Source organism: Saccopteryx bilineata, chromosome 5, assembly GCF_036850765.1.
Source record: "Saccopteryx bilineata isolate mSacBil1 chromosome 5, mSacBil1_pri_phased_curated, whole genome shotgun sequence".
NCBI lineage: Eukaryota > Metazoa > Chordata > Mammalia > Chiroptera > Emballonuridae > Saccopteryx > Saccopteryx bilineata.
Window position 1 is genome coordinate 21,194,141 of NC_089494.1, and position 26,198 is coordinate 21,220,338.

The following is a 26,198-nucleotide window of genomic DNA, read 5'->3' on the forward strand; positions in this document are numbered from 1 at the left end:
TCCATCCACAGTGAGACTCACTGGTTGGTGACACTGGTATTAGTCAATTGAAGGGGCCCCAGAACAAAAGAAACCTGAAAGAAAATGGTCTTTAGAAGGATGAATCTAACAGCAGGGGAGGTCTGGAGGGGTCTGCTTCTGCCCCCACCTGAGGACCTGGGGGAGTAAACTACTTTGATGGCAGGGCACCCCTAGTGATCAGGTGGGGAGGGAGGTGATGCCCATTTGGCTAGGAAGATGCTGTGGAGTCTCTCTCACGAACACTTAATATGGACTGTGATCACAGACTCATCTCTGGTCACGTGCTTGGTACAGAAAGAAGTGGGTGGTGGTTGTGAGTTTGTTGGGAAGTAGGCTTTGGTCTGATTTCAACATCTCATTATTTCTCACATGAAACCTTTCATGGGTGACACCTACTCTGTTCTAAAGCAAAGTGCTCAACGATACACTTAAGACAGGTGTGAGAAAACTGTTACCTTTTAATTGGAAAGCAAGATTCATTGATTCTCTAAGTAGCCATTTGCCTGTAATTGTATTCCGTATTATGGGGAATATGCTTTTAAATGGAGAAAAAATGTCTGAAATATTTAACAGCCACTATAAGAAAGTGACTGTATTACTTAGGGTTCCTTTGGTTATAAGAGAAAAAAAGCCCAGTTCAAACTGATTTAGGAAAAAGAAGACTTACAGAACTGCAAACAATCCCAGGATCTCTCAGCTTCCGAGTCCCTCCATCAATGGCATTGGGGTCTCACTCTATCAATCCTTTGTATTGGCTTCATGGTCCAGGAGGCAACTGTGGATGGTGACAGAGGTGACGCCTACCAGCTTAGGGGCCACCGTGAACGAGAGCCCAGCTTGGTCCCTGGCCCCATTCCAACTCTGCTGCCATCACTACCCAGATGACAGGCTACACGCCACTGGCTACAGATACTTAGGAAGGGCGTGGCAGTGTGGTGCACAGGAGCAGGGCCGGGAATCACCCAGCTGCGTGGCAGCCCTAACTTCACCAGCAGGGCCCTGGGACTTTCCTGCCTCCTCTGAGGGAGCCCTCCTCTGGAGAATCTCATTTAAAATGAAGGTAGTTGTCCATGTGACCTCAAATCCCTTTCCAAGCTCTAGGACTTCAGGAAAACCTCTTCTATTAGCTGGTGTGGGAAGCTCATTCAGGCAGTTGGAGCTGGAATGAGCCCTAGCCGATGGATGGGGTTCAAACAGAAAGAGAAGAGAGGACATTTCAGGAGAAAGAAAAAGCAGAAATAGAGGCAGCTATAAGACATGAGTCATGGGCCAAAATGTATTCTATGAGTTATAAATCCACGAAATCATCGAAGTGTCCTTTGTGATTAACTGCTTCTCTTTTGCCAACGAAGAGCTAAAAACCTCCTTTCATGCGAGCACTAAATTGTGATGCTCTCGCACTCTCGTAAACCCCGTCTGACTTCCTGCCTCTGCTCGCAGGGCTGGCGCTGTGACAACTGCCGCCGACCGGGGGCTGAGCCCGGTCACGAGGGCTCGCCCAGTCGCCCCTTCAACCAGTACTCGGAGAGATACCATCAGAACACTGTGAGTGAATGTCCACTGTGAGCGTCTCCCCTGAATGCAATCCGTCACAGAGTAGGGACTCTCCGTGGGTACTTTTCTTTTGAATGAACCTATTTAAAAAAACAAACAAAGCCTGATCTGTGGTGGCACAATGGATAAATCGTCGACCTGGAAACGCTGAGGTCGCTGGTTCAAAACCCTGGGCTTGCCTGGTCAAGGCACATATGGGAGTTGATGCTTCCTGTTCCTCCCTCCCTCTTCTCTCTCTCTCTCTCTCTCTCCTCTCTAAAAGTTAATAAAAACAAACAAAAAAACCCAAAAACCTTTATATAACGAGTACGGTATTGTGTAAACATAGTTTAGATTCTAATGTATTAAACTCTTGAACATAACCTATTCTGTTTATTGCCAGGTTTTTTTTGTTTTGTTTTGTTTGATGTGAGACAGGGACAGGGAGAAAGAGGGGAAGAGAGATAAGCATCAACTTATAGTTGCTTCACATTAGTCGTTCATTGATTGTTCCTCACAGGTGCCTCAACCTGGGTGGGGGTGGGGGGGTGGCTCAAGCCGAGCCAGCAAGCTTGGGCTCGAGCCAGTGACTCCGCACCCATCCTGGCAATCCTGCTCTCAGCTGGTACGCCTGCACTCTTACTGATGAGCCCATCCTCTAGCCGGTGACTTCAGGGTTTCAAATCTGGGACCTCAGCGTCACGGGTCAGCATTCTATCCGCTGTGCCACTACTGGTTAGGTGACTGCTAGGTTCTTAAAGCTAAAAATAATTGTCATGGAAGCTCCTCACCACCCCCCCCACCTTTTTTTTTTTTTTTTCCTGAATACTTTGCAGTATTTGCCACTAATTTTTCTTTGTCTTCTATTTTAACAGAATGTCAACTGCCCAATTGAGTGCTTCATGCCTTTAGATGAACAGGCTGACAGAGATTCCCGGGAGTAAGAGTCGCAACCCAGAAGAACAAGCAGGGACCTCTGCCAAGGCCCATCCGACCTGGAGTGACACTAGCAGACCCCGTCTTAGAGTGTTTGTTTCTTTCTTAAGCCCTTTGCTCTGGAGAGTACCTTCTCCAGCTTCAGCTCAACTCACAGCTTCTCCAAGCATCACCCTGGGAGTGTTTTGAGACTTTTCTCATAAAGGGGGCAGTACAATGCCTGTTTTGCTCCCGAGTATTCAATACCGCTCAGTGTTTCAAATGAAAGGATTCTAACTTGCCATTTGCTTTGGGATCAGTAGGGAAGCACACGTACCAACCCAGACGCAAAATGTACTGAGATGATATTACCAAAACTTTTAAGTAGGAAAGGAACCCAAACACTTCTGCTTCCACTTAACTGTCTGGCCCGCAATATTGTAGGAACGGCATGTCCTCGTGACTGGGATATTTAAAATATCCACAGTACTCACTTTTTCCAAATGATTCTAGTAATTGCCTAGAAATATCTTTCTCTTACCTGTTATTTATCAATGTCTCCCAGTATTTTTATATGGAAAAAAAAATTGGATTCAAAACACTCAGTATGCAGCTGATAAGAGGAATTTGGTTTAATTATGGTTGGTGATTATTTTTTATACTGTACATGCCAAAGCTTTACTACTGTGGAAAGACAACTGTTTAATAAAAGATTTACATTCCACAACTTGAATGTCATGGCTTCTTTTTCATATAACGATGTTTGGGGGAAATAATTCTTATGCATGTTCTTTTTTCTTTCCCAATTTCAGCAAACATTTGCAAACCTCTCGTAACCAGCTCTCTAAATCTTGGTGATTTCAGTACGAGAATTTCTAAGTCACTACAGAAACACAGATCCACTCTTGTCATTTCACTTCTCCGTAACGGAGAGTTGTACGGTTTCTGCTTGACCAGCTCTGGGTGGACGCAAATATTTGACTAGGTCATTACGACCTAATTGCTAGTGAGTTCAAGTCATAACAACCTTTAGTTGCTGCTCTTTTCTAATCACTACAATTCTTCCTCCCCCAGAGATCACCTGCAAGGAGAACAAAAAGGTGACATGTTAAAACCAGTTGAACAGTGCAGCATAGAGGGGTTTTGTCCTCGGGAAACCCCGTGGTATTGATAATGACCTCAATCCAAACTGTCCATGTTCCTGTCGGCTGACAGTTTCAGGGTCCCTCTGATGAACAAAGTTTGCTCATTCTTGGTCTGCAAAGGCCATTTCCTTTTCAGTTTCACTTTGGGGAAACAATAAAACAGATTAAATCTGGCCCTCAAAATAACAGTGTCACTGGAAATAGATGGTTATTTATTAGTACAATATTACTAACTCATAAAATACGAGATGTGGAAAATACATTTTATACACTATTGTGCAATGTAAGAAAAGACTTTAACAAATATTAAGACTAAATACAGAGAGATTGCTTCAGGTTAGTTTTAAGAAATATTTACATTTCAACTGATTTAGTTTATATAAATGCTTTGGTGGTTAGCATCTCATTAGGGGTAGGGACTAGAGTTCAGATGAGTTATCCTTGGAAGGACAGACTTACACCCCAGACTTCCCTTTAATGTCACCAATCTTTCAGTTTTATCAGACTAGTACTTCTCATCAAGATAGCTGCTCTCTGTGTAGGCAAAAACACACTAATTACAGGTCACGCTGATCTTCAATGACTACCTCACACGTGAGCCGCCATAAGCTCCATGGAGAATGTGACTCCATACAAAACACACTGCAATGGGGAGTCCTACTGAAGACACACGTGAGCAGCCTGGCCCGTCCCTCCATCCCGCATGAGGACACGTAGCCCAGCTCCACCTAGTTTATATTTAACATAAGGAAAGGGCACTTTGGTTTGACTGCCCTTCAAACCACTTCTCTAACTACAACCCTAACGTGTTTCCCACAAACTAAATACACTATGCCCTGCTGGACCGTATTAAAGGGATAGCAAGCCCTTGTGACAGCGTCTACACTGGAAATGTGGAAGCCGAAGGCTCCACATAGAAAAGTGCAATACTTTTTCCAGAATGCCTGCTAAGACTCTCAAAAGCAATGTTAAATTTACAAACTAAACTTTGATCAGTGAGTTCATAAGTACATTTATATAATCAGAACAGATTTTTTATTTGTGAAAGATTTACATGTGTTTTTGTTTTTTTAAATTCTAGTGAGAGGAGGGGAGGCAGAGATAGACTCCCGCATGCGCCCCCACCGGGATCCACCTGGCAAGCCCTCTAGGGCAGTGGTCCCCAACCCCCAGACCGCAGACCGGTACTGGTCTGTGGGCCATTTGGTACTGGTCCGCAGAGAAAGAATAAATAACTTACATTATTTCCGTTTTATTTATATTTAAGTCTGAATGATGTTTTATTTTTAAAAAATGACCAGATTCCTTCTGTTACATCTAAGACTCACTCTTGATGCTTGTCTCGGTCACATGATACATTTATCCGTCCCACCCTAAAGGCTGGTCCGTGAAAATATTTTCTGACATTAAACTGGTCCGTGGCCCAAAAAAGGTTGGGGGCCACTGCTCTAGGGGACAATGCTCTGTCCATCTGGGGCCCTTGCTCCATTGCAACCAAAGCTATTTTTTTGCACCTGAGGCAGAGGCCATGAAGCCATCCTCAGTGCCCAGGGCCAACTCGTTCTCATCGAGCCTTGGCTGCAGGAGGGGAGAAGAAAGAGAAAGAGGGAGAGGGAGAGGGAGAGAGAGAGGGAGGGAGAGGGAGAGAGAGAGAGAGAGAGGCAAGGGAAGGGTGGAGAAGCAGGTTGGGCACTTCTGTGTGCACTGACTGGAAATCAAACCTAGAACATCCACACGCCGGGCCGAAGCTCTACCACTGAGCCAATTGGCCAGGGCTTCATGTGTTATTTTTTAAAAGTTCTAATGAAGGTAGAATGGGTTATTATCACTGTCCTCTCAAATTTCAGCAAACTGAGGATCAAGGAGATTATGTGACTCATCTAAGACAATAATATAGCCAGGAAAACACAGACTCTAACTGGGGTCTCGTGGTTTTTGAACTGCCTCTCCAGTGGCTTTCAGAACCAGGGGTCATTCTCTAGCCAAGACAGAACTATGGTTCCTACCTGTTCCCTAGCTGATGTTGACCAGCACTTCTATCACAGTGCCTTGTGACCGCTGTCTACAGCCTGGCCCAACTCTATGGACACTAGAATTCAAAATGGTTTCTTTTATGTGTCCTAACTCCAAAGTAAACAAATTCAAATGACCTTTTATTTATTTATTTATTTTACAGAGACAGAGAGAGAATCAGAGAGAGGGATAGACAGGGACAGACAGACAGGAACGGAGAGATGAGAAGCATCAATCATTAGTTTTTCGTTGTACATTGTGACACCTTAGTTGTTCATTGATTGCTTTCTCATATATGCCTTTACCACGGGCCTTCAGCAGACCGAGTAACTCCTTGCTGGAGTCAGCGACCTTGGGTCCAAGCTGGTGAGCTTTTGCTCAAACCAGATGAGCCCACGCTCAAGCTGGCAACCTCGGGGTCTCAAACTTGGGTCCTCGGCATCCCAGTCCGACGCTCCATCCACTGCGCCACTGCCTGGTCAGGCACAAATTACCTTTTATATTTTGGCATCACAATGCAAGAAGAATGGTTAAAACTTTTTTACCATTTCTCAATAAAATCATTCAAACGTGAAAACAGGATTTCCAAACCCCTTTTAGTTTTTCTGACTCCTGTTGGTGCTTCCCCTGAGGATGGTCTTAAACAAGCCAGACTCAAAAGACATCATTAAAGGACCAATTGGGATTTAGTAAGAAACTACCAATCAAGAAAAATCGGGTGAAATTAGTAAATATCTCAGACTTTCAAAAGAAAACCCCCAGTCTGGAAGCTTTCCCTTGCCTTGCCGCACCTGGTTTGTAATGAAAGTTACCGTGTATTTCTACTGTTTTCAGCTCTATGACCTATGTGAGTTACGCACATTAGCCTGTATAACAATATCACTGTAAGTCTGTAAGGCACACTTTCTATGGAGATAAAGAAATGATCAGATAGAAATTAAAGTATACAAAGACTCTTATTTAATTGTATTTCCATTGGAAATTCTATTCCATTTCTAGTTGTAGGTAACTCATTAAAGTGATTAAGAAACATTATACGAGCACATTTAAGTGCTGAAATTGCTTCCTATTCAGTAAATTCCTATTACTGTGGTAGGTAGGGAAAGTGGCAGACTACAATGAAAAAATCCCATTTTTAGGAGATACATATAAACCATTAAAAAAAAACCACTCTTGGGATGTCCCATGTATAATAAAGATTATTATAAAAGCTAACACAGAAAGAGCACAAAGATGACCTTGCACTTCCATGGATTTTTCAGACTAGAAAAGTTCCTTGCAAAGAGCATGTGGTGCCCTGCCCGTTAGCTCAGCTGGTTAGAGCACAGCCGCAACATGCCCGTCAGCTCAGCTGGTTAGAGCACAGCCGCAACATGCCCGTCAGCTCAGCTGGTTAGAGCACAGCCGCACCGTGCCGGTAGCTCAGCTGGTTAGAGCACAGCCGCAACGTGCCCGTTAGCTCGGCTGGTTAGAGCACAGCCGCAACATGCCCCTCAGCTCAGCTGGTTAGAGCACAGCCGCAACATGCCCCTCAGCTCAGCTGGTTAGAGCACAGCCGCAACATGCCCGTCAGCTCGGCTGGTTAGAGCACAGCCGCACCGTGCCCGGTAGCTCAGCTGGTTAGAGCACAGCCGCAACATGCCCGTCAGCTCAGCTGGTTAGAGCACAGCCGCAACATGCCCGTCAGCTCGGCTGGTTAGAGCACAGCCGCACCGTGCTCGTCAGCTCGGCTGGTTAGAGCACAGCCGCAACGTGCGTCAGCTCGGCTGGTTAGAGCACAGCCGCAACGTGCCCGTTAGCTCGGCTGGTTAGAGCACAGCCGCAACATGCCCGGTAGCTCGGCTGGTTAGAGCACAGCCGCAACATGCCCGGTAGCTCAGCTGGTTAGAGCACAGCTGCAACATGCCCGTCAGCTTGGCTGGTTAGAGCACAGCCGCAACATGCCGAGGCTGCAGGTGGATCCGCGGTCAGAGCACAGACAAGAACCAACCAGGAAATGCATAAATAAGGGGAACAAATTGATGTCTTTTCCTCTCTTCTTCCCTGCCTCTAAAAATCAATAAATTAAAAAATTTAAATATGTGATACTTATATTTGAGATGCAAGTTATTATCATTGCCACATGGTTCTTCTCCATATCCTCATTAAAACTCCATTTGAATTGCAAACAAAAATCTATATAAATTACAAAGGAAGAGAATACTTTAAGTAATAAAAGAGCAAGAGAATTGATGCTTCAGTGGAAAGCCAAAAATGAGAAACTCTTTCTTTAACATTCGTCAGTAGAGTAAGTAGGAGATATTAAAGCATGTTTCACATTTCCTTAATTTCCTGGTTGGTCTTTAAGACACATATAGGTTTTAACTTAGGAGGCAACTTGAACTCAAACAGCACTGGTGTGGAGCCCCCAAAGACTTGCAGTGAGCATTGCTGGGAGGCTGGGGAAGGCCGCTAGCATGGGGTGACGGGGTGACAGGGTGATGGTCAGCATCCTGCACTCGCTGGGACCGGAATCACCTGCCCTGTGGGTTGCCCGCCATAGCTGACTCCCCTTACACGAGACACATCAACGGCTAAGGACCCCCCGCCTGGACTTCTCTTTTGCATCCCGGTATTCTGGACACGGCTATTTGGTTCCAGAAGGAAGCACTGCTTCTGCCAGGAGAATGCTGGACAGGACTTGACATGAGACCGGCTGATATGTAGAACTCAGCATTAGCTGGAAGATGTTGACCTAAGTGCCAAAAAGCTATACTGTGTTTAACTCAAAAACATGCTGCTTCGGTGGAGAATCTGGGACCCTGCTGATACACTGCTGATGGGAATGTAAAATGGTGCAGCTGCTGTGGAAAAGTTTGGTGGTTCTTCAGAAGTTAACCATAGAATTACCACAGGGCCCTGCTGTGCCCCTCCCAGGTATACATGCAGAACTGAAAACGTATTCACATGAACACCTGCACAGAAATGTTCATAGCACCGTTATGCTTAAGAGTCAAAAAGTGGAAAGGAGCCAAATGTCCATCACTGATGAGCAGACAGACTGTGGTCTATCCATACAGTGGAACACTATTTGAGTAAAAAGAAATGACGCACCCTACATTCTACACGAGTCTTGCAAACATGATGCTAAGTGAAACAAGCCAGGCACGAAAGGTCACATATCATACTATTCCATTCATATGGACGGACGGGTGGAACAGGGAATCACTGCTAGCAAGGACAGTTTCTTTCTGGGGTGATGAAACATTCTGGAGCTCAGTAGTGGTGATGGCAGGACCATCTTTTGAATATACTTAAAAACCATGTGACTTGTACACTTAAAAATGTTTAAAATGGTAATTGTTTTATATATTTTAATACAAAGAAAATACTAATTTAGTTCCAGAAAGTCTTAAAATATCCAACTTTTATTTATTGGTAAACAGAGTAGGTGAAAGGCTGACAGAACTCAGAAATGTTTTGGCTACTGACAGAACTCAGAAATGTTTTGGCTACCTTCATAGAAACCATAATAAGATTTTCCATATACACTTACTACTTTTGATGGTGATTTCCATCCATTAATACCATCCTCCACTCCTTTCCATTCCCTCATATGCACAGAAGCATTACGAAAATAACCACATTTTTATAAACAGTGTTCATCATGTCCCAGGTGGTGTCTAAGTGTTCTTACGTATTATTCTGTCTCACTGACTCCTGGAACAGCCGCCTTAGGTGATACTGTTCGCACCATTACTCTACAAATGGAAGGTGAGGGAGAGGCTAAGTGAATTAGCCAGGTTAGTAGCAGAGAGGGGCCTTGAACTTAACAAACTGCCACCAGGGCATTTACTTTTAAGAGGGAGCTATTCTCCTTCTCCAGGAGCAAATCAGCCCCCACTTTATAAGACCACCCAGCAGGCGAGTGGCAAAGCAAGGTACTGACTGTCATAAAAGGCTCGCGGCAACTTCCTGGAGGGCAGGATGGGGCCACAACCTAGAATAGGAATAGGGGAGGGGTCTGCTGACAAAATGATCTTTTCTTGACCTGACTGATGGTGACATAGATGACTGTTTAAAAATTATTCCTGAAACTGTAGCTCTTCTACCTACTTCCCATAGGCCTGCCTTATCCAAACTGCTGTGCCTAGCAGGCCACACTGCGTGGTTTCTACAAGAGGAGAGATACACTCAGGGGATACCGCAAGAGGCGTGAAGTAAAGGTCAGCAGAAAGCTTGGAAAGCTGTCTTAGGACTATTTATTTCTCTTTAACAGAACTGAAGGTCTAGGAGTCGTTATGGCATTTATGGGGGGTGAGGAGGGACAAAGTCGTGAAAGTGAACACAGTTCCCTTACTTACCAGGAGGAGAATATAGCTATCAACTCAGATTCCAAATCTGAAATATATCAATAACTGACATGAATAAAAAGGAACGGAGAATGCCTTTTATGACCTACCCTCAGAGGTCACACATTCTCTTACTTTATCTCATTGGTCATGCCACGCAAGTCAGCCTTGGTTCAGTAGGGCAGCGTACTTACTATACAAGGATGACATTAGTCAATACATTAATGACTAGAACAATGACCTTAAAAAATGAAAAACCCTGCAGATTTTTTAATTGAGGGAGGAGGTAGGTTAAAGACACGGGAAGTGGGTGGGACTCATCTATTAAGGGAAGAGAGGACTAAAGGTTCTCACTGGTCTCAGGTGGAACCGAGGGGACAGGCAGGACCACGCGTGCAGGGACGCAGACGCACGGCGCTCATGTCCTGGCACAGGGAGGTGCTGCCCTCCCCCCATGCCCCACTTTTCCGTGAGAGGCCTCTAAGTGGGGTACTGGTCTGATTCTGGGCACCAAACATTAATCACATATTTGTATGCAGCTCCAGAGGGGACGTCAAGAGCTTACTGAAATTATGGGAAACATTTCACTTCTTACAGAGGGAAAAAGATCCCAGCATTATCCACATATGGGGTCAACAGAAGACTTGTTAACCCCTTCTAAATTTCGCTTCACAGGATACAATCTGTTTGTTTAGAAGGCAGAAATCTACACTTTTTAGAACTGTGATTAAAAGAAACGGTGTGAGTCAAGTCCCCCCGGAAGAAACCACTGGGGCTTTAGACGGTGTGCCTTCTAGTCAGCAGCTGCTCAGACGCTCTGGGTCACGTGATGGTGGGTAGAAGTTTCTCACAGGTAATGTTCTGGGATGAGTGGAGCTCAAGGAGGTCTGGATACTCCTGGATTTTTTATACAAATATTGTTGCATAATCTTCATCATGCTCAAGAGCCTATCTTTAGGACAAATTAAATACAATTATCAGACACCATGGATCCAAGATTATTATTCAGATTTAATGCTTTATTTTTCTAAAAAGTATTTTCAAAATTTCCCACCTGCACACAAGCAAACGTTACAGTGATGTGCGTGGAATCAGTGGTGGAAGAGCCGCAGGCTCGTGTGAGCGAGGACCACTCCGAGTTCATCGCACGCCTCAATCACAACTCTGTCCGCAGCGGAACCGGACGGGGCAGCAATATATGCCACGCCACTCTGCGGGGGAAAAGACAGACTTTCAAAACCCCATTTCATGTTAAAATGTACAAAAGTCAAAATCTGCATCTCAAAAACATAAGCTAAGAATAATTCACATTGCAGACTGGATTACTCAGGCAAAAAGGCAAAAGTAACAGGAGTTGAGTTATGCATACATCAAATGGAGAAGTCAAAACAATTCTCTAGTATCAACGATAGAGCCCGACCTGTGGCGGTGCAGTGGATCAGGCGTCAGCCTGGAATGCTGAGGTCGTCGGTTTGAAACCCAAGCCCAGTCAAGGCACATTCGAGAAGCAACTATGCTTCCCACTCCGCCCACCTCTGCCTTTCTCTCCTCTCTCTAAAATCAATAAAGTCTTTTTTTTTAAAGAAAATAATATCAATGATGTAGCACACTGCCATAGCTTAAATACATACACTCACAGAACTTAAAAATCAGGCCCTGGCTGGTTGGCTCAGTGGTAGAGCGTCGACCTGGCGTGCAGGGGTCCCGGGTTCAATTCCCGTCCAGGGCACATGGGAGAAGCGCCCATCTGCTTCTCCACCCCTCCCCCTCTCCTTCCTTTCTGTCTCTCTCTTCCCCTCCCGCAGCGAGGCTCCATTGGAGCAAAGATGGCCCAGGCGCTGGGGATGGCTCCTTGGCCTCTGCCCCAGGTGCTGGAGTGGCTCTGGTCACGACAGAGCGACACCCCGGAGGGGCAGAGCATCGCCCCCTGGTGGGCGTGCCAGGTGGATCCCGGTCGGGCGCATGCGGGAGTATGTCTGACTGTCTCTCCCCGTTTCCAGCTTCAGAAAAATACAAAAAAAAAAATCAGAAGCAGGATTTCTGAAAGTTTCTATATTAGGATCAATTCTCTGCAAATGCACACGCATTCCACACTTACCCTTTTAGCTCTGTCTACATTGTCCCTGAAAGGGAAGAAGGCATCGGAGCTGAGAGAAACTTCGCTGAGTTTGTCAATCCATTCCTTCTTCTCTGCCTCGGTTAACAGCTCGGGGACCTCCTCAAACAGTGCCTTCCACTTGACTAAATCTTCATCCTACGCATGGGGGGAAGAGTAAGAGAAAGGCTTTGACACCTCCTTCAGCACTGTCCTATGCGAGCATGCCGGAGAGCACCCGGGCATTGTTCCCGGGGCTGCTAGACGATAAATAATGACTGTTCACATTCAAGTTTGGATTTCTAGAATCTCTCTTAAAAAAAAAAAAAAAACTTTTGGAATCAACCAGTGAATGCATGAATGGGTAGAGTAACAAATCAATGTCTCTCTCTCTGTCTGAAATAAATTAAAAAATGCTTCCAACATTTCATTAAGAAAGAAAAGTGTAAGTATAGTAAATAAAGACTACCATTTACTTCCTACATCAGGCTATTCCAAATATATTTTGTTCTTTAATCTCTGCCCAAGTTATTTTATTTATTTAATTTTTTATTTTTTTACAGGGACAGAGAATCAGAGAGAGGGATAGACAGACAGGAACGAAGAGAGATGAGAAGCATCAATCATCGGTTTTTCGTTGCGACACCTTAGTTGTTCACTGATTGCTTTCTCATATGTGCCTTGACCGTGGGGCTGCAGCAGACCGCGTAACCCCTTGCTCGAGCCAGCGACCCTGGGTCCAAGCTGGTGAGCTTTTGCTCAAACCAGATAAGCCCGTGCTCAAGCTGGCGACCTCGGTTCTAGAACCTGAGTCCAGCAGATGAGGGGCATTTTAAAACTACACTTATACAATTAGTTTCAAATATATAGACAGTCTTATAGACATACTATCAAACCACAATTCACAATATTCATATTTTAAGAAGCTGCTTCTATTTTGGGTGATTTTTTTTGGCTTACAACATACTATATTTTTATTCCTTTTCACATATAAAGGCTCTTTCAGGAAAATTAGCAGGGTTTTGCTTGGTAATATCACACAGAAAAATAAAAGATTAAAGTAAAAAATGGGAAACGCTGTTTCAAGTACTTCAGGTACAAGGTACACTCTGCAGCCTCAACCTTCATGGACACTCACTACGTCCCCGGACCCTGTCCCTGAATGAACGCCGCAGTGCAGGGACTCGCTTACAGAGAACACTCTGACATTGATTGCAGGGCCCTTCTCTGGCTTTCTAGGGTATTTCTCGAGCACTTGCTCATATTCAGAACTAGGCTGAACTCGATTCTTTTTTTTTTTTAATTTTTAATTTATTATGTTTACATGGATTCAAGTGTCCCACTGAATATAACTCCCTCTTCCCCACCCGTGTCCCTTTTTATACCCCTTTTGCCCCCCACCCCCCTCCCTCCCCCCTTCCCTCTGGGATTTGCTGTCCTGATACCTGTATCTATATATTATGTATATATAGTTTCTTTACCTTCTCTGATCCCATCCGCTCATCCCCCTTCCCTCTGACTGCTGTCCCTCTGGTTCCTGTGACCCCGTCTCTGCCTCTATTCTGTTTTATATGTAAATATTTTTTGTTTGTTTGTTTGTTTTTGTTTTGTTTTCCTGAAGTTGGAAACGGGGAGGCAGTCAGACAGACTCCGCATGCGTCTGACCGGGATCCACCCGACATGCCCACCAGGAGGCGATGCTCTGCCCATCTGGGGCATTGCTCTGTCACAACTAGAGCCATTCTAGCACCTGAGGCAGAGGCCATGGAGTCATCCTCAGTGCCCGGGCCAACTTTGCTCCAATGGAGCCTTGGCTGCGGGAGGGCAAGAGAGAGACAGAGAGGAAGGAGAGGGGGAGGGGTGGAGAAACAGATGGGCGCTTCTCCTGTGTGCCCTGGCTGGGAATTGAACCCGGGACTCCTGCATGCCAGGCCGACACTCTACCACTAAGCCAACTGGTCAGGGTATTCCGTTCTTTTGACAGACCACCGCAGCTACTTGCAATTTTAATGTACCCATATAACTTCTCTAAAACAAAAAATATTAAAGGACATCAAATGTAACAAAAAGCCATTGAGTTGTTAATAGTGCTTACAGAAGATCTGGGTGGAGACGAAGAGAGACACTGGTTACCTATCAAGTGATCTGTACATAATGGGCAACACACAGCTAATGCGCCGCCATGTGTAGCACTGGGTCCGCTCAAGATGGCTGCAACTCAGGGCCTGCCTCAGAAGCTTACCACCCACAGGGAAGTACAAACACACAAAACTAAACCAATGCTTATACTTTAAAAAGACCGAGAAAATGTGTGGTGTCAGAAAGGAATAAGTGAGACAGAAGACAATGAGGGATTGGCAGTAAGTTTAGATGAACAACTTTAGGTAATTAGAGAATTCCCAAAAAAGAGCATTTTCTCTCTATAGTGATGAAGGTAAAGTCTGCTACACAGCAAAGGGCGAACACACTCACACATTCCACTCACAACCAGCGACAAGCCCTCTACCTCGCCGATGGTTCCGGTCACATACTGGTCGATGGCATTGGAGACCTCCGCTCTCTTCACGCCGGGTTTGAACTTCATCGAGAGCACTCCTGGGTGATGTCGGAGCCACCACGAGTTCGCCTTATCTCCTGCGAGGCGTGTGCAGTGGATCCGAGACTGCTGCCCCGCTCCAATGCCAATCACCTGAAGAGCACGGACATGAAAATGAACTCCTCTGCCAACCGCACGGCTGCCTCAAAGGATCTTTTGTGCCGATTCCCAAAATCTACTTATTGATGTTGTGGAAAAAGAAAAGCAGGCAAAAATAAGAGAAATGCAGATACTTTTCAAGACATTAAAAGGTGAGAGCAAGAGGTTTATGACTAATATCTATACATTTTACCTCTTAATAGTCTGGAAGTTTCTAGAACTCTGGGACATCAAGAATGAAGCATGGTCTTACTGGAACTTACCAGAACCTGAGAAACTGGGAGCCACAATCTCCCCGGTTTCTAGTATCAGACACTAGCTATCTTTCAACCACAGGCAATCACTCAGATTCTGAACTTGAGAGGGTCTTCCAGGGTACACCATCATTAGTATCCACCCTCCCCTCCCACTTATGGGCCAAACGAATGCCAAGAGAAGAGGTCAGAACACTAGAACACCATGAGAAGAATGGGCCCCCTGCTGCTGAAGCAAAGGCAGAGGAAAGTTCACCCCAGAGGCTGGAGAGGCCTGAGTGAGAAGCTAGCACGGCCCAGCACTCTGGCTGGAGCCCCGCTCTATGCCCGGAGCACCGCTCTATGGCCCGGAGCACAGCTCCATAGCCTGGAGCTCCGCTCTATGGCCCGGAGCCCCGCTCTATGCCCGGAGCACCGCTCCATGGACTGGAGCACAGCTCTATGGCCCGGAGCACCGCTCTGTGGCCCGGAGCACCCCTCTATGGCCCGGAGCACCCCTCTATGCCCGGAGCACCGCTCTATGCCTGGAGCACCGCTCTATGCCTGGAGCACTGCTCTGTGGCCCAGAGTACCACTCTATGCCTGGAGCACTGCTCTGTGGCCCGGAGCACCCCTCTATGCCGGGAGCACTGCTCTATGCCCGGAGCACCGCTCTGTGGCCCAGAGCACTGCTCTATGGCTCAGAACACTGGTGGAAAAGTTCAATAGTTGGCTTCCAGCATCAGACAGTAAGGAATGCTCAGTAATTTGATGACAGCAATGGTCACACAACTATAAAATTTGTGAAAACTGGTCAAACTCTACACCTAAAAAGAGTGAATTTTACTGAATACAAATTATGCCTCAGTAAACCTGATCTTAAAATGTCATGTTAACTCCTCGTCTACGAATTCTTGTTAGACTAAAAAAAAAACCTATGTAAAAATACAAGCAGTCAAATACGAGCTGGTGGGTGGCATTAGCATTCTTTCTTCCTTATTCTACAAAGGGTAGGGAGGCTGGTGAATAAATCAGTTTCATAGCAGCTATTCAAGTCCCACTAAGCCAAAACGTGCCAGCTTGTCCCAGGGAAAAAAGCAAAGTGACTCATTTTAATACTTACATCCAAAGCTACTTTGTAATCGTTATTAGTTTGAACAGTCCAACAACTATTTAGGAAATACTGACAAACCCAGGAGAGAAAAAACTGGCAAATTTTCTCCTTCAAGTGGTCTAGCACTAGAGACAGATGTATATGAGAGTGTCGTTGGGTAAAACAAGAGTGCCCTCAGTGAGTTTCACAGCGCGGTTACCTGGCCGTTCTTGGCATAGCACACAGAGTTAGACTGAGTGTATTTCACAGCAATGGTGGCCACGATGAGGTCTCGGAGCGCAGAGTCCGGCAACTGCAGAGACATAGAATGGTAAATGGCACCAGGCTTTTTCAGCTTCATTCGTCTGTAAGCATCTTATATGGCATTTATTGTACCTCTCTCAAACGACGGAATGAAGTGAACTATTCATGCTAACTAAGCCCCAGCGTGTTCTACTGAAAGACTCAATACTGAACTTATCTGTCATGGGATGGAGCACCATGCCTACTGCATCAGCGACTCAAACTGATGCTGCTTTGTAACTCCTTTAGCTAAGTCTGCTTACTTATTACACAAGATACGAAATACCATATCCACTCCAACACTAACAAATACTGTTTTCTCTGCCATAGTGCCAACAAGAACCTGAAGATGCGATAACATTTGTTTAGGAAAAACACTGAGAATTTTCACAGAAATCACAAACAATTGTGATGCCCACACACAGCCAGTGCTGTCCAGAGAAAGTCAAACTAGGATCATTTTCGCTCCATTCAGAATATTCTAAGTAGAGACTATTCAAAACTGCACTGTGAATTGCCTGTTACAATATAAAACAACTATTATAGCCCCAAAGTCACTATCTTTACTATAAGGGGGAAATACAAACTGAAAAGAAAGATGATATCTGTTAGCATAAGTGGACAAAGGACATAAGCAGCAGCTAATTGTCTACCAATTAATAAGCTAACTGAAAAACTGACACATCAGACTTCATCAAAATTAAAAACTTCTACTCTGCAAAAGACCCCATATTGAGAGGATAATAAGACCAGCTACAGAGCAAGAGAAGATATCTGCAAACCACATACTAACAAAAAACTATTGATAGTATCTAAAATATATAGAGACCTCTCAAAACTCATGCATAAAAAAAAAGATCTGGCCCTGGCTGGTTGGCTCAGCGGTAGAGCGTCGGCCTAGCGTGCGGAGGACCCGGGTTCGATTCCCGGCCAGGGCACATAGGAGAAGCGCCCATTTGCTTCTCCACCCCTCCGCCGCGCTTTCCTCTCTGTCTCTCTCTTCCCCTCCCGCAGCCAAGGCTCCATTGGAGCAAAGATGGCCCGGGCGCTGGGGATGGCTCTGTGGCCTCTGCCTCAGGCGCTAGAGTGGCTCTGGTCACAGCATGGCGACGCCCAGGATGGGCAGAGCATCGCCCCCTGGTGGGCAGAGCATCGCCCCTGGTGGGCGTGCCGGGTGGATCCCGGTGGGGCGCATGCGGGAGTCTGTCTGACTGTCTCGCCCTGTTTCCAGCTTCAGAAAAATGCAAAAAAAAAAAAAAAAAAATCTAATGAGAAAATGCTGGCAAAGGACATGGCCAGACATTTCACCAAAAAGTATGTACAGATGGCAAATAAACATGTGAGAAAATGACCATCATTAGCTGTTAGGAAATGACAATTAAGACGAGACATCTAGAAAAAAGCTGTGAAGAATGCAGAGAAACTGAACCATTCTTCCGCTGCAGGGGCGAATGTAAAATGGCCCAGTCTGGAACAGTCTGGCAGTTTCTTAGAAAACCGAAACATGCAACTACAATACGACACGGCACCCCAGCGATTACACTCCAGGGCTTTTATACGGAAATAAACACCTACGTGCACACAAACACCTGTTCGTGAATGTGCAATGAACAACACTTGCAGAAAGGGAGAACAGAGTAGCTGCTGCCCAAGGTTAAGGTGGAGGTGGGGTGAGAGGGAGGTGAGTGAGCAACCCAGGGCAACAGGAGGGGTCCGGGCGGTGATGGAGACACCGGACTACGGTTCAAGACTTGACCACGAGGGGAAGTGGGGGGAAGGGTACATGGGAACTCTTAAAACTGCATGAGAGTCCGTAAGTCCATAATTTTTATTTTTTTTACTCTCAAAATTAGAATCTTAATTAAAAAACACTGTTAGGATTTCTTAAGGATTTGTAATTCTAAGGTGCTATTAATGGAACGCATCCTTTCCTATCTGCAGCTGCTGTCTGAGTCGCCGATGGCACAGATACGTAGTTAAAGCAAAGGAAAGCAATATTATAGAAATGAAGAGTCAACAATCCAGGTGTGTTCATTAATGCTTAATACCCACCCCTTACACTTCTCCTGCTCTCCCAGGACTGAAACCAGTCTAGACCCAATAGTGCAATCTGATGACTTTGAGGCTGGAATGTTAACAAAAACCTGCTTTTAAAGAAGAGAGGGAAATATAAAGGAGGAAAAAAAAAAATCCTTCTTACCCCTAGGTTCCCAAATTTCAATTAAAAAATAGATATAAAACAAGTAGAAAAGAATTGAGATAAAAGAGCAATTAAAATCATCCCCTCAATCTTTGTTAAAAAAAAAATCCAAGCTAGTACAACCAAAGGCACAAAACCTATCAATTACTGCTTAATTATTAATCAGTCCAATACCTGCAAACCTACAAGGAAAACTTTGTAAGAAGTCAGTATCTCAATAGTTAGGCACGACTGTCAACATGGCATTTAGGTCAATACGCTTTCTGTATTTCTAAAGATGTGTTAACCAAACAGCTTAATAAAGTAATAGGAAAGCCTCACTTTACTGTCAGCTACTTAAAGTTACACAGCTGCAAAATATTGTTTCCATTGTGAAAATCCCAGTACCTCACAGCCTTCGCCAAGGAATGAATTTGAAGGGCTCAAAGGAAAGACATTTCTATGTATAATACCTATATGTTCCTCTGCCTCAGCGAACCGTTAATTTTCAAAGTTAAAAATGGAAGAATACCCAGTAACTTCACAAAGAAAGATCATGTCTTAGTCACCATGTGTTTCCTAACAGAACTATCCCAATACAGGCTTTAAAGTTCATTTCCAGCCATTTTACTTAAAGCCTCAGCGGTCAGACCTGGGAACAGAGTCTAGTCCAGTGGTAGTCAACCTGGTCCCTCCCGCCCACTAGTGGGCATTCCAGCTTTCATGGTGGGCAGAAGCAGAGCAACCAAAGTATAAATAAAAAGATAGATTGAACTATAGTTAAGTTGTTTTATAAAGATTTATTCTGCCAAACTTAGTGAAAATCTGATATAAAGTACTTGGTAAGTAATTATTATTATATGCTTTAGCTTGCTGTAACTCTGCTTTATAAATTTTATAAAGTAAAGTTACTTCCCTACTTTATAAATCACCATTACTGTGGAACCGGTGGGAGGTTAGAAATTTTACTACTGACAGAGATACAAAAGTGGGCGGTAGGTATGAAAAGGTTGACTACCCCTGGTCTAGTCCCTCACTTCTGGTTCAGTGAATGACTTGTTGAGAGGCCAATCCTCTACTAAGAACAACAGGAAAGCTACACACAGAGCTAGTGAAATGGCAAGCACTGAAGGCAAAAGCTCAAGACAGAGGGAGAAGTGAAAGTGACGGTCTATGCTTTCCCCTCAGGGCACGTTCCAAGATGCTGGCAACCAACTCAGATGAATAAGCTGAGCAGTTTTGGAGGCTCACAGGACTAAAAGGCAAAAATGGAGTTCAGCGTACACCAGAGAGGCGTGGTACGTGGACGCTTGCAGCTTACAGCAGAACAAGGGTGAACCATAAACAGAGCAGTCCTTACAAAACTGAAGCCTAAATTCAAATCTGCTCAACTCCTGCCTGAATAAAGATGATCTGCCTTCATGTGATCTGCCAGAAGCATAAGTCAACCCAGAACCTCAGAACAGCTCTGTATTATCACAAGCAATGACAAGCAGTCAATCAAAAATACCAGGCACACGGCAGGCAAGACCACAGCTGCAGAGCAACACATCTCCGAAGATGTGTTGTTAGACCCCAAAACAGCCAACGTTAGACCCAGAAAAATACGTCAAATTGGAGGCCCAGTGAAGAGATTTCTGAAACCATCCACCAGCTCACCCATTTTCTTCTTGTGTAATCTTAGGCAAACTTCTTAACTATCTCCTCCATCATAATGTTGTGACCTTAACAATAGAGATTACAGTAGTCCCCCCACCCCTGCCCCTCCATGTAGTGTTATTGTATTAAATGATATAACACATAATTATAAAATAAAATCACTATTATTACCCTAGGAATATGTCTTTCCTATAAGGTGACAAAAAGCAAAGAGCAAAAAGTTGTTTACATAAAAACACTGATCTCAGTTCTAATGAAAACCACTGAAATACCCACCGTAGTGCATCTATACATGAACTGCTGTGTGGCCATTCAGATGAACATGTGCAAACACGTTTATTAATACAGAAACACATTTATAACTCAGTGCATGAAAAGAGGCAAGTTACAGAACAGAATTATAAAAGACATGATCCCACTTATGTATAAATGAAGATAAATCTCTCTATGTCTATACAGAGTATTCACAGAAGCTTCTAATACAGCCTTTTATTCATTTTTTAAGCCCTCAAGCTTACTTGATGACTCAAAGACACACCAGACATTGAACTATCAACCAGTTATAAATATGGGCCATAATAAATGCATAAGCTAAAAAATATTAAAAACAGACCTATAAAATTAGTAACATTCAATTCAGACATTTTCAAACTTACATCTTTGTTCTTGGTAACAACATTGCTAAATAATGACCTGTCGATGACACCATTATTTCTCTTCTGGCTTAAGCGAAGCCCAAAGAGAGTTCGAACTTCATTTTCATCTGGATTGTAAGACTGGTCCATCTAAAATACAAATATAAAGAGTTAGAAGTAATATATATACTTACATCCCATAAAACTTTTCATGTAAATTATAGACAAAGGATTTCTTTGTAAACAGGGTTATATGCAGTTTTTAAATTAAGCATACAAAAAATCATCTCAGTGTGGGTACGAAGAGAAGGCCAGCCACCGATATTTTACACCAAAAATTTTTATAGGTTTTATAACTCTATAGGGTATTACTATGGGTTTTACAATTTTTCTTTATTTTTTTTTAATTTAGCATGTGAGAGAGACAGAAACAGAGACAGACAGACAGGAAGGGATAGAGATGAGAACCATCAACTCATAGTTGTGGCACTTTACTTTTCATTCATTGCTTCTTATATGTGCCTTGATGGGGGTGGGGGTGGCGAGGGGCTCTAGCTGAGCCACTGACCCTTTGCTCAAACCAGCAACTTTGGGGTCATGTCTATGATCCCACACTAAAGCTTGTGAGCCTGACCTGTGGTGGCGCAGTGGATAAAGCATCGACCTGTAAATGCTGAGGTCGCCGGTTTGAAACCCTGGGTTTGCCTGGTCAAGGCACATATGGGAGTTGATGCTTCTAGCTCCTCCCCCCCTTCTCTCTCTCTGTCTCTCCTCTCTCTCTCTCTGTGTCTCTCCCCTTCCTCTCTAAAATGAATAAAAAAAAAAAAGAAAGAAAAATATACCTAGTGATGTGCTGGTATATGTTAAATAAATAAATAAATAAATAAATAAAGCTTGTGAGCCTACGCTCAATCCGGATGAGCCCAAGCACAAGCTGGCCACCTTGTGGTGTCGAACCTGGGTCCTCAGCGTCCCAAGCTGACACCTGATCCTCTGTGCTACCACCTGGTGAGGCAGATTTTACAATTTTTAAATATTAAAACCAATGCTTCTACTGATTGCATTTTGCATCACTATATAATCCTTTTGAAAATTATCAGATAAAACAAAATTTGCTAATAACAGGCTGTGGCACAAAAATTAATTCTAATTTTTCTTTTTTTCTGAAAATCTATTATAAACTATGTGTCTATATGCAAACTGAGCCAAATTCTCGAAGTACTGAGAAAGTGCCAGCAGCCTTTTCACACTTCTGAATATGAAACTGGCAGCTGCTTAAAGATCATGGTGATGAGCTCGGGTTTGGAAAACACTCTGTATGTTGCTGTGCATAACTGCTAATGGCCATATATCCTTAATACCTTTACCAACAAAAGACACAATTAAGAGAATGAAAACTATAGTGGCAGCTAACTGGTTGAACCTATTGTCAAGTAGCTTAGGAGAAAAAAAATGTGTGTATTTAAAGTGGTATTTTTTCTCCTTTCCTTAAAAAGCTGATGTGGAATATATGGTAAATCATACATTACTGGTATCTTATAATCAAGGATAGAAGTATTTGGAACTTCCATTATATGAAGTTGGTATTCTACAGATTTTCTGGCATCAATACTTTCTGAAAAACAGCATTACAATTTTTTACTTTCTAACTCAATTAACTCTTTGCTTTATCACTGTAAAATCTTAGACTATGGGCTAATTTCCCTTATATCTAAGAGCTAGCAAAAATCAGTAAGAAAAAAAAATCTCAACTTATTAGAAAAGCAAAGAGTGTAGCTCATAAAAAGGAAGTAAAAATACTCCTAAATGTGAAAAGATGTTCAATCCACACATAATGAGAAATAAAAATGGCAAGGAGATGCCCCTTTCATCTATCTTATGGCTAAGATGAAAAAGTTTTCGAAAACCCAAGGTAGCCGGCTTGAGCACGGGCTCACCCAGATTGAGCGTGGGGTCGGTGGTTTGAGCATGGAATCATAGACATGACCCAATGGTCGCTGGCTTAAGCCCAAAGGTTGCCGGCTTGAACAAGGGGTCACTTGCTCTGCTGTAGCCTTCTGGTCACATGAGAATGCAATCAATGAACAACAAAGGTACTGCAACAAAGAATCATTGCTTCTCATCTCTCTGCCTTCCTGTTTGTCCCTATATGTCCCTCTCTCTAACTTTCCTCTGTCTCTGTCAAAAAAAAAAATGAAATAGGATACTTGACACATTCCCATTAAGACATAAAATTTGCTGTAGTTTTAAGAGAAGTATCTATTGGAATTATGACCCTGTTTAACTTCACATCTAGGGCTCTTTCTTCTGGATTATTCATTGTAGGGATTGTGTTATACCTAAAGATTGGTGACTGTCCAGGTAAGATACACAGCCATGGGGAAAAATTCCATGGTGAATTTATTCCATAGTGAAGCACTGTGTATTTGTGTCAGTTATGGGAGAAAAAAAAGAAAGGGAAAAAACATGCACATATTTGCTAAAAATGTATTTCAGGAAAGATAAGCAAGAAATTTTAATTATTAGGTATTTTTAATAACTATTTAAAAAAACAAAAAAATGTTTATTAAGAATAAGAAGATACCCTCATCTGAAACCCAAAATCAATAGCAAAAAAACAAAACAGGATTAAGGATAAAGAAACTGCAGTAAAGAGTGTTGGCATAAAGGAGTTATTAAATATGGGGGAAAAGAGACACAAAATAAAAGAACAAATTACCGTTTCAGGCATGAAATTCACTAACCTGAAGAACACAGTAGCTCCCATTTTTCTTTTTAGAAAGTATTTTCAAAGCTTCTTCTTCATATCCTGGGGCAACAATACCATCAGATACCTGTAAATAAATATTTATCTGTTCTAAGGAATTACAGAACACCTCTTTGAAAATCTAGAGACAATTATTTATCTCGAATAATGCAGCCACAATTTCTGGATTTTCCAGTTGCTTCACTTGAGCTGTTGGTTGCCCAGCACCACCCCCTTTCTGGAATGCTTGTTTGGTACTCAGCTGATGGAGAGCAGTTTTTCAGAGTAGTTTATAATTTTTCCCATTATACAATCCCCAACTGCAGACTCACGGAGGTTTACAGTAAAGCCCATTATTATGTCACCATCCGAGAAGGCATCTTTTGCTCTTCAGAAAAAATAACTTTGACATTAAGATAACAAATACTAGAAAATTTTAAAAATTAAACATATAAATTAAAACTTTATCTTAACAGCAAAATTCCCATTTGAAACATTAATTCACTAAATCTCAAAATTACAATTCAGTCATGGATTTATGTTCTTCATAAAATATGAATATTCTAAATGATGAACTAATTTATACATGGTATAAATACACTGCTCACAAAAATGAGGGGATATTTCAAAATGAGTATGAAGTGATAAAATATCCCCTAATTTTTAGGAGCAGTTTATTATATGTTATCGTTTCAGCTAACACTGAATTAATAAAGCTTTACTCAGTTATGCATGGATCAGGATATATAAATGTCCACTAACCTCTCTGGAGATGATTTTGGCTGTAGGAACATCACATATATCAGATAATGCAATAAAATCACCAAATGAAGACATCCTATCAGCTCCTGAAAATAAAAATTAAAAAGAGGTATTTACCATAAATTAGAAAAAGACAAATATTTTAAAAAACCCAGTGTGATCATGTTAAATCCATTTCCTAAGTCTGGTATTGTTTACATAAAATTGAAACAATAGATTAATAAGTCATTTAACTGAAACAATCAGTGAGAAAGTAACCTTTAATTTCACCCTGTTGAGCAGCTCTCTGCAAACTTGTTCTGTGACCAGTTTGATATAAATACTTTTTAGGCTCTGTGGCCACATGGTCTCTGGTGCAACCAGTGAACTCTGGTTGTAGTTCTAAACCAGCCACCGTCCCCACATCGACAAAGGGACATGGCCTTATTCCAATCAAACCATTTACAAAAAATAGGTGGTAGGCTGGATCTTGTCCGTGAACCCTAGTTTGCTAACCCCGGCTACAGAAGGTAAACTGTAACATCAGGTTTCTCAATAATCTCCCAAAGATAATATAATAATATTCACAGGTTATTAAACACACAAATTAGGTATTTGTGAAACGTGTAATTCAAACCAAAGTCAGCACAGCCAGAACAACCATACAATTTTAGTCGTATATTAAGCAATTCAAATGCATTCAACAGCCTAATCTAAAATTACATGTACCAGGTTCCAATTATGCTCCCCTTTATTACATTAAAATACCAACACATTTTTACAAACAATTCTATTCCAAGGCACTCATACAGTCATTCAGAGTATTAATAAAAAACAAATTAAGGATAATATGAAATCTTACAACAAAACAAACTTATTACTATTTTATTCTACTTAATATAAAATACCGCTTTTTCTACTAAAAACCCCCAAACACCTGGTTATTCTCCTGACCTCTTGCTCGTGCGTACGCAGCCGAGATGGGGGTCAGGGTTTGATACATGTCATAGACCATGCAGACTCTGGCCTCATCTTCACTAAGTGGAATTCCAACAGCAGCACCTGATAACGGAAAATCACAAAAGAAACCAAAAGATACCAAGTTATTAGATGTCGACTCCTAAATCAAAGCGACCATTTTCTTAACATTGTTTATGCAGCATAATTTCTAGCACCTGTGCCAAATTAAACAGAAATCTGTTTGGCCAGATAATTAAACATCAAAAACGCAGTTGTAGGGGAGGGGGAGGTGGAGGTGGAGACAGCCTCCTGCTCTGGCCTCTGAGAACAGCCCCGTGTCTGAGGCTGGCCAGCACTGGGCACGTGCAGGGAGCTAGTCTACTTCAGTCCTGACTCTCCGTTATGCCCTGTACCCCAGGACGCGTATTTCTTCCTGCTCACGTCGCTTTAGCACTGAATAAACACCTGAGGACTAGTCATGTGCTGGACAGTCAACAGATTTGGTGATATAAACAAGTTGTGGAATTGACTTAAACATGAAGAGCAAAAAGGTACCTCGTGCAACGGCTGTCAGGTCACAGACACGTGTCCTGAGAAACCTTCGTTAGGTCTACTCAGTGCCATCTTCATATGTGTGGAAAACTAGTTAATCATACTGCATGAAGCTATTTTATTTTCTAAAACTTCACGTTTCCATTACAAAAATACTATTTCCTAATCTTCCTATCTCACAATGTCACACAATGGTGTTTACATAGACTACCAATTTGTGTTTATTTTTATCATGTTGCTCTAATGAAAGTGTTAGCAGACAAAAAAAATATGGTTTCAGACTTCACAGAATGTCTGTATCTGCATAAGAATGCACCAATTCTTTTTAAAATGAAAAAGACGTGCACTT

At 42.9% G+C, this 26,198-nt stretch overlaps 2 protein-coding genes across 9 annotated transcripts in view; one reads left to right on the top strand and one right to left on the bottom strand.

Moving 5' to 3' along the window:
• Positions 1–26,198, top strand: part of FN1 (fibronectin 1) — a 351,744-nt gene that overhangs the window by 68,083 nt on the left and 257,463 nt on the right. For 6 of the 7 annotated variants that reach the window (XM_066279675.1, XM_066279676.1, XM_066279677.1 and 3 more), the window contains 2 exons: positions 1,462–1,566; positions 2,430–3,196. In XM_066279675.1, coding sequence (XP_066135772.1) covers positions 1,462–1,566; positions 2,430–2,498 — 174 coding nt within the window. In that variant the 3' untranslated portion in view covers positions 2,499–3,196. Of the gene's footprint in view, positions 1–1,461; positions 1,590–2,429; positions 3,197–26,198 lie in introns of those variants that run through there. The other variant, XM_066279672.1, reaches the window with a different exon arrangement.
• ATIC (5-aminoimidazole-4-carboxamide ribonucleotide formyltransferase/IMP cyclohydrolase) overlaps positions 9,002–26,198 on the bottom strand; it is a 31,592-nt gene continuing 14,395 nt past the window's right edge. The window contains exons 9-17 of one of the 2 annotated variants that reach the window (XM_066280365.1): positions 25,292–25,399; positions 24,359–24,444; positions 23,595–23,684; positions 20,872–21,000; positions 16,295–16,387; positions 14,560–14,742; positions 12,057–12,212; positions 11,013–11,169; positions 9,002–10,906 (exon numbers count right to left, since the gene is read on the bottom strand). In XM_066280365.1, the coding sequence (XP_066136462.1) occupies positions 11,050–11,169; positions 12,057–12,212; positions 14,560–14,742; positions 16,295–16,387; positions 20,872–21,000; positions 23,595–23,684; positions 24,359–24,444; positions 25,292–25,399 (965 nt within the window). In that variant the 3' untranslated portion in view covers positions 9,002–10,906; positions 11,013–11,049. Of the gene's footprint in view, positions 10,911–11,012; positions 11,170–12,056; positions 12,213–14,559; positions 14,743–16,294; positions 16,388–20,871; positions 21,001–23,594; positions 23,685–24,358; positions 24,445–25,291; positions 25,400–26,198 lie in introns of both variants that reach the window. The other variant, XM_066280364.1, reaches the window with a different exon arrangement.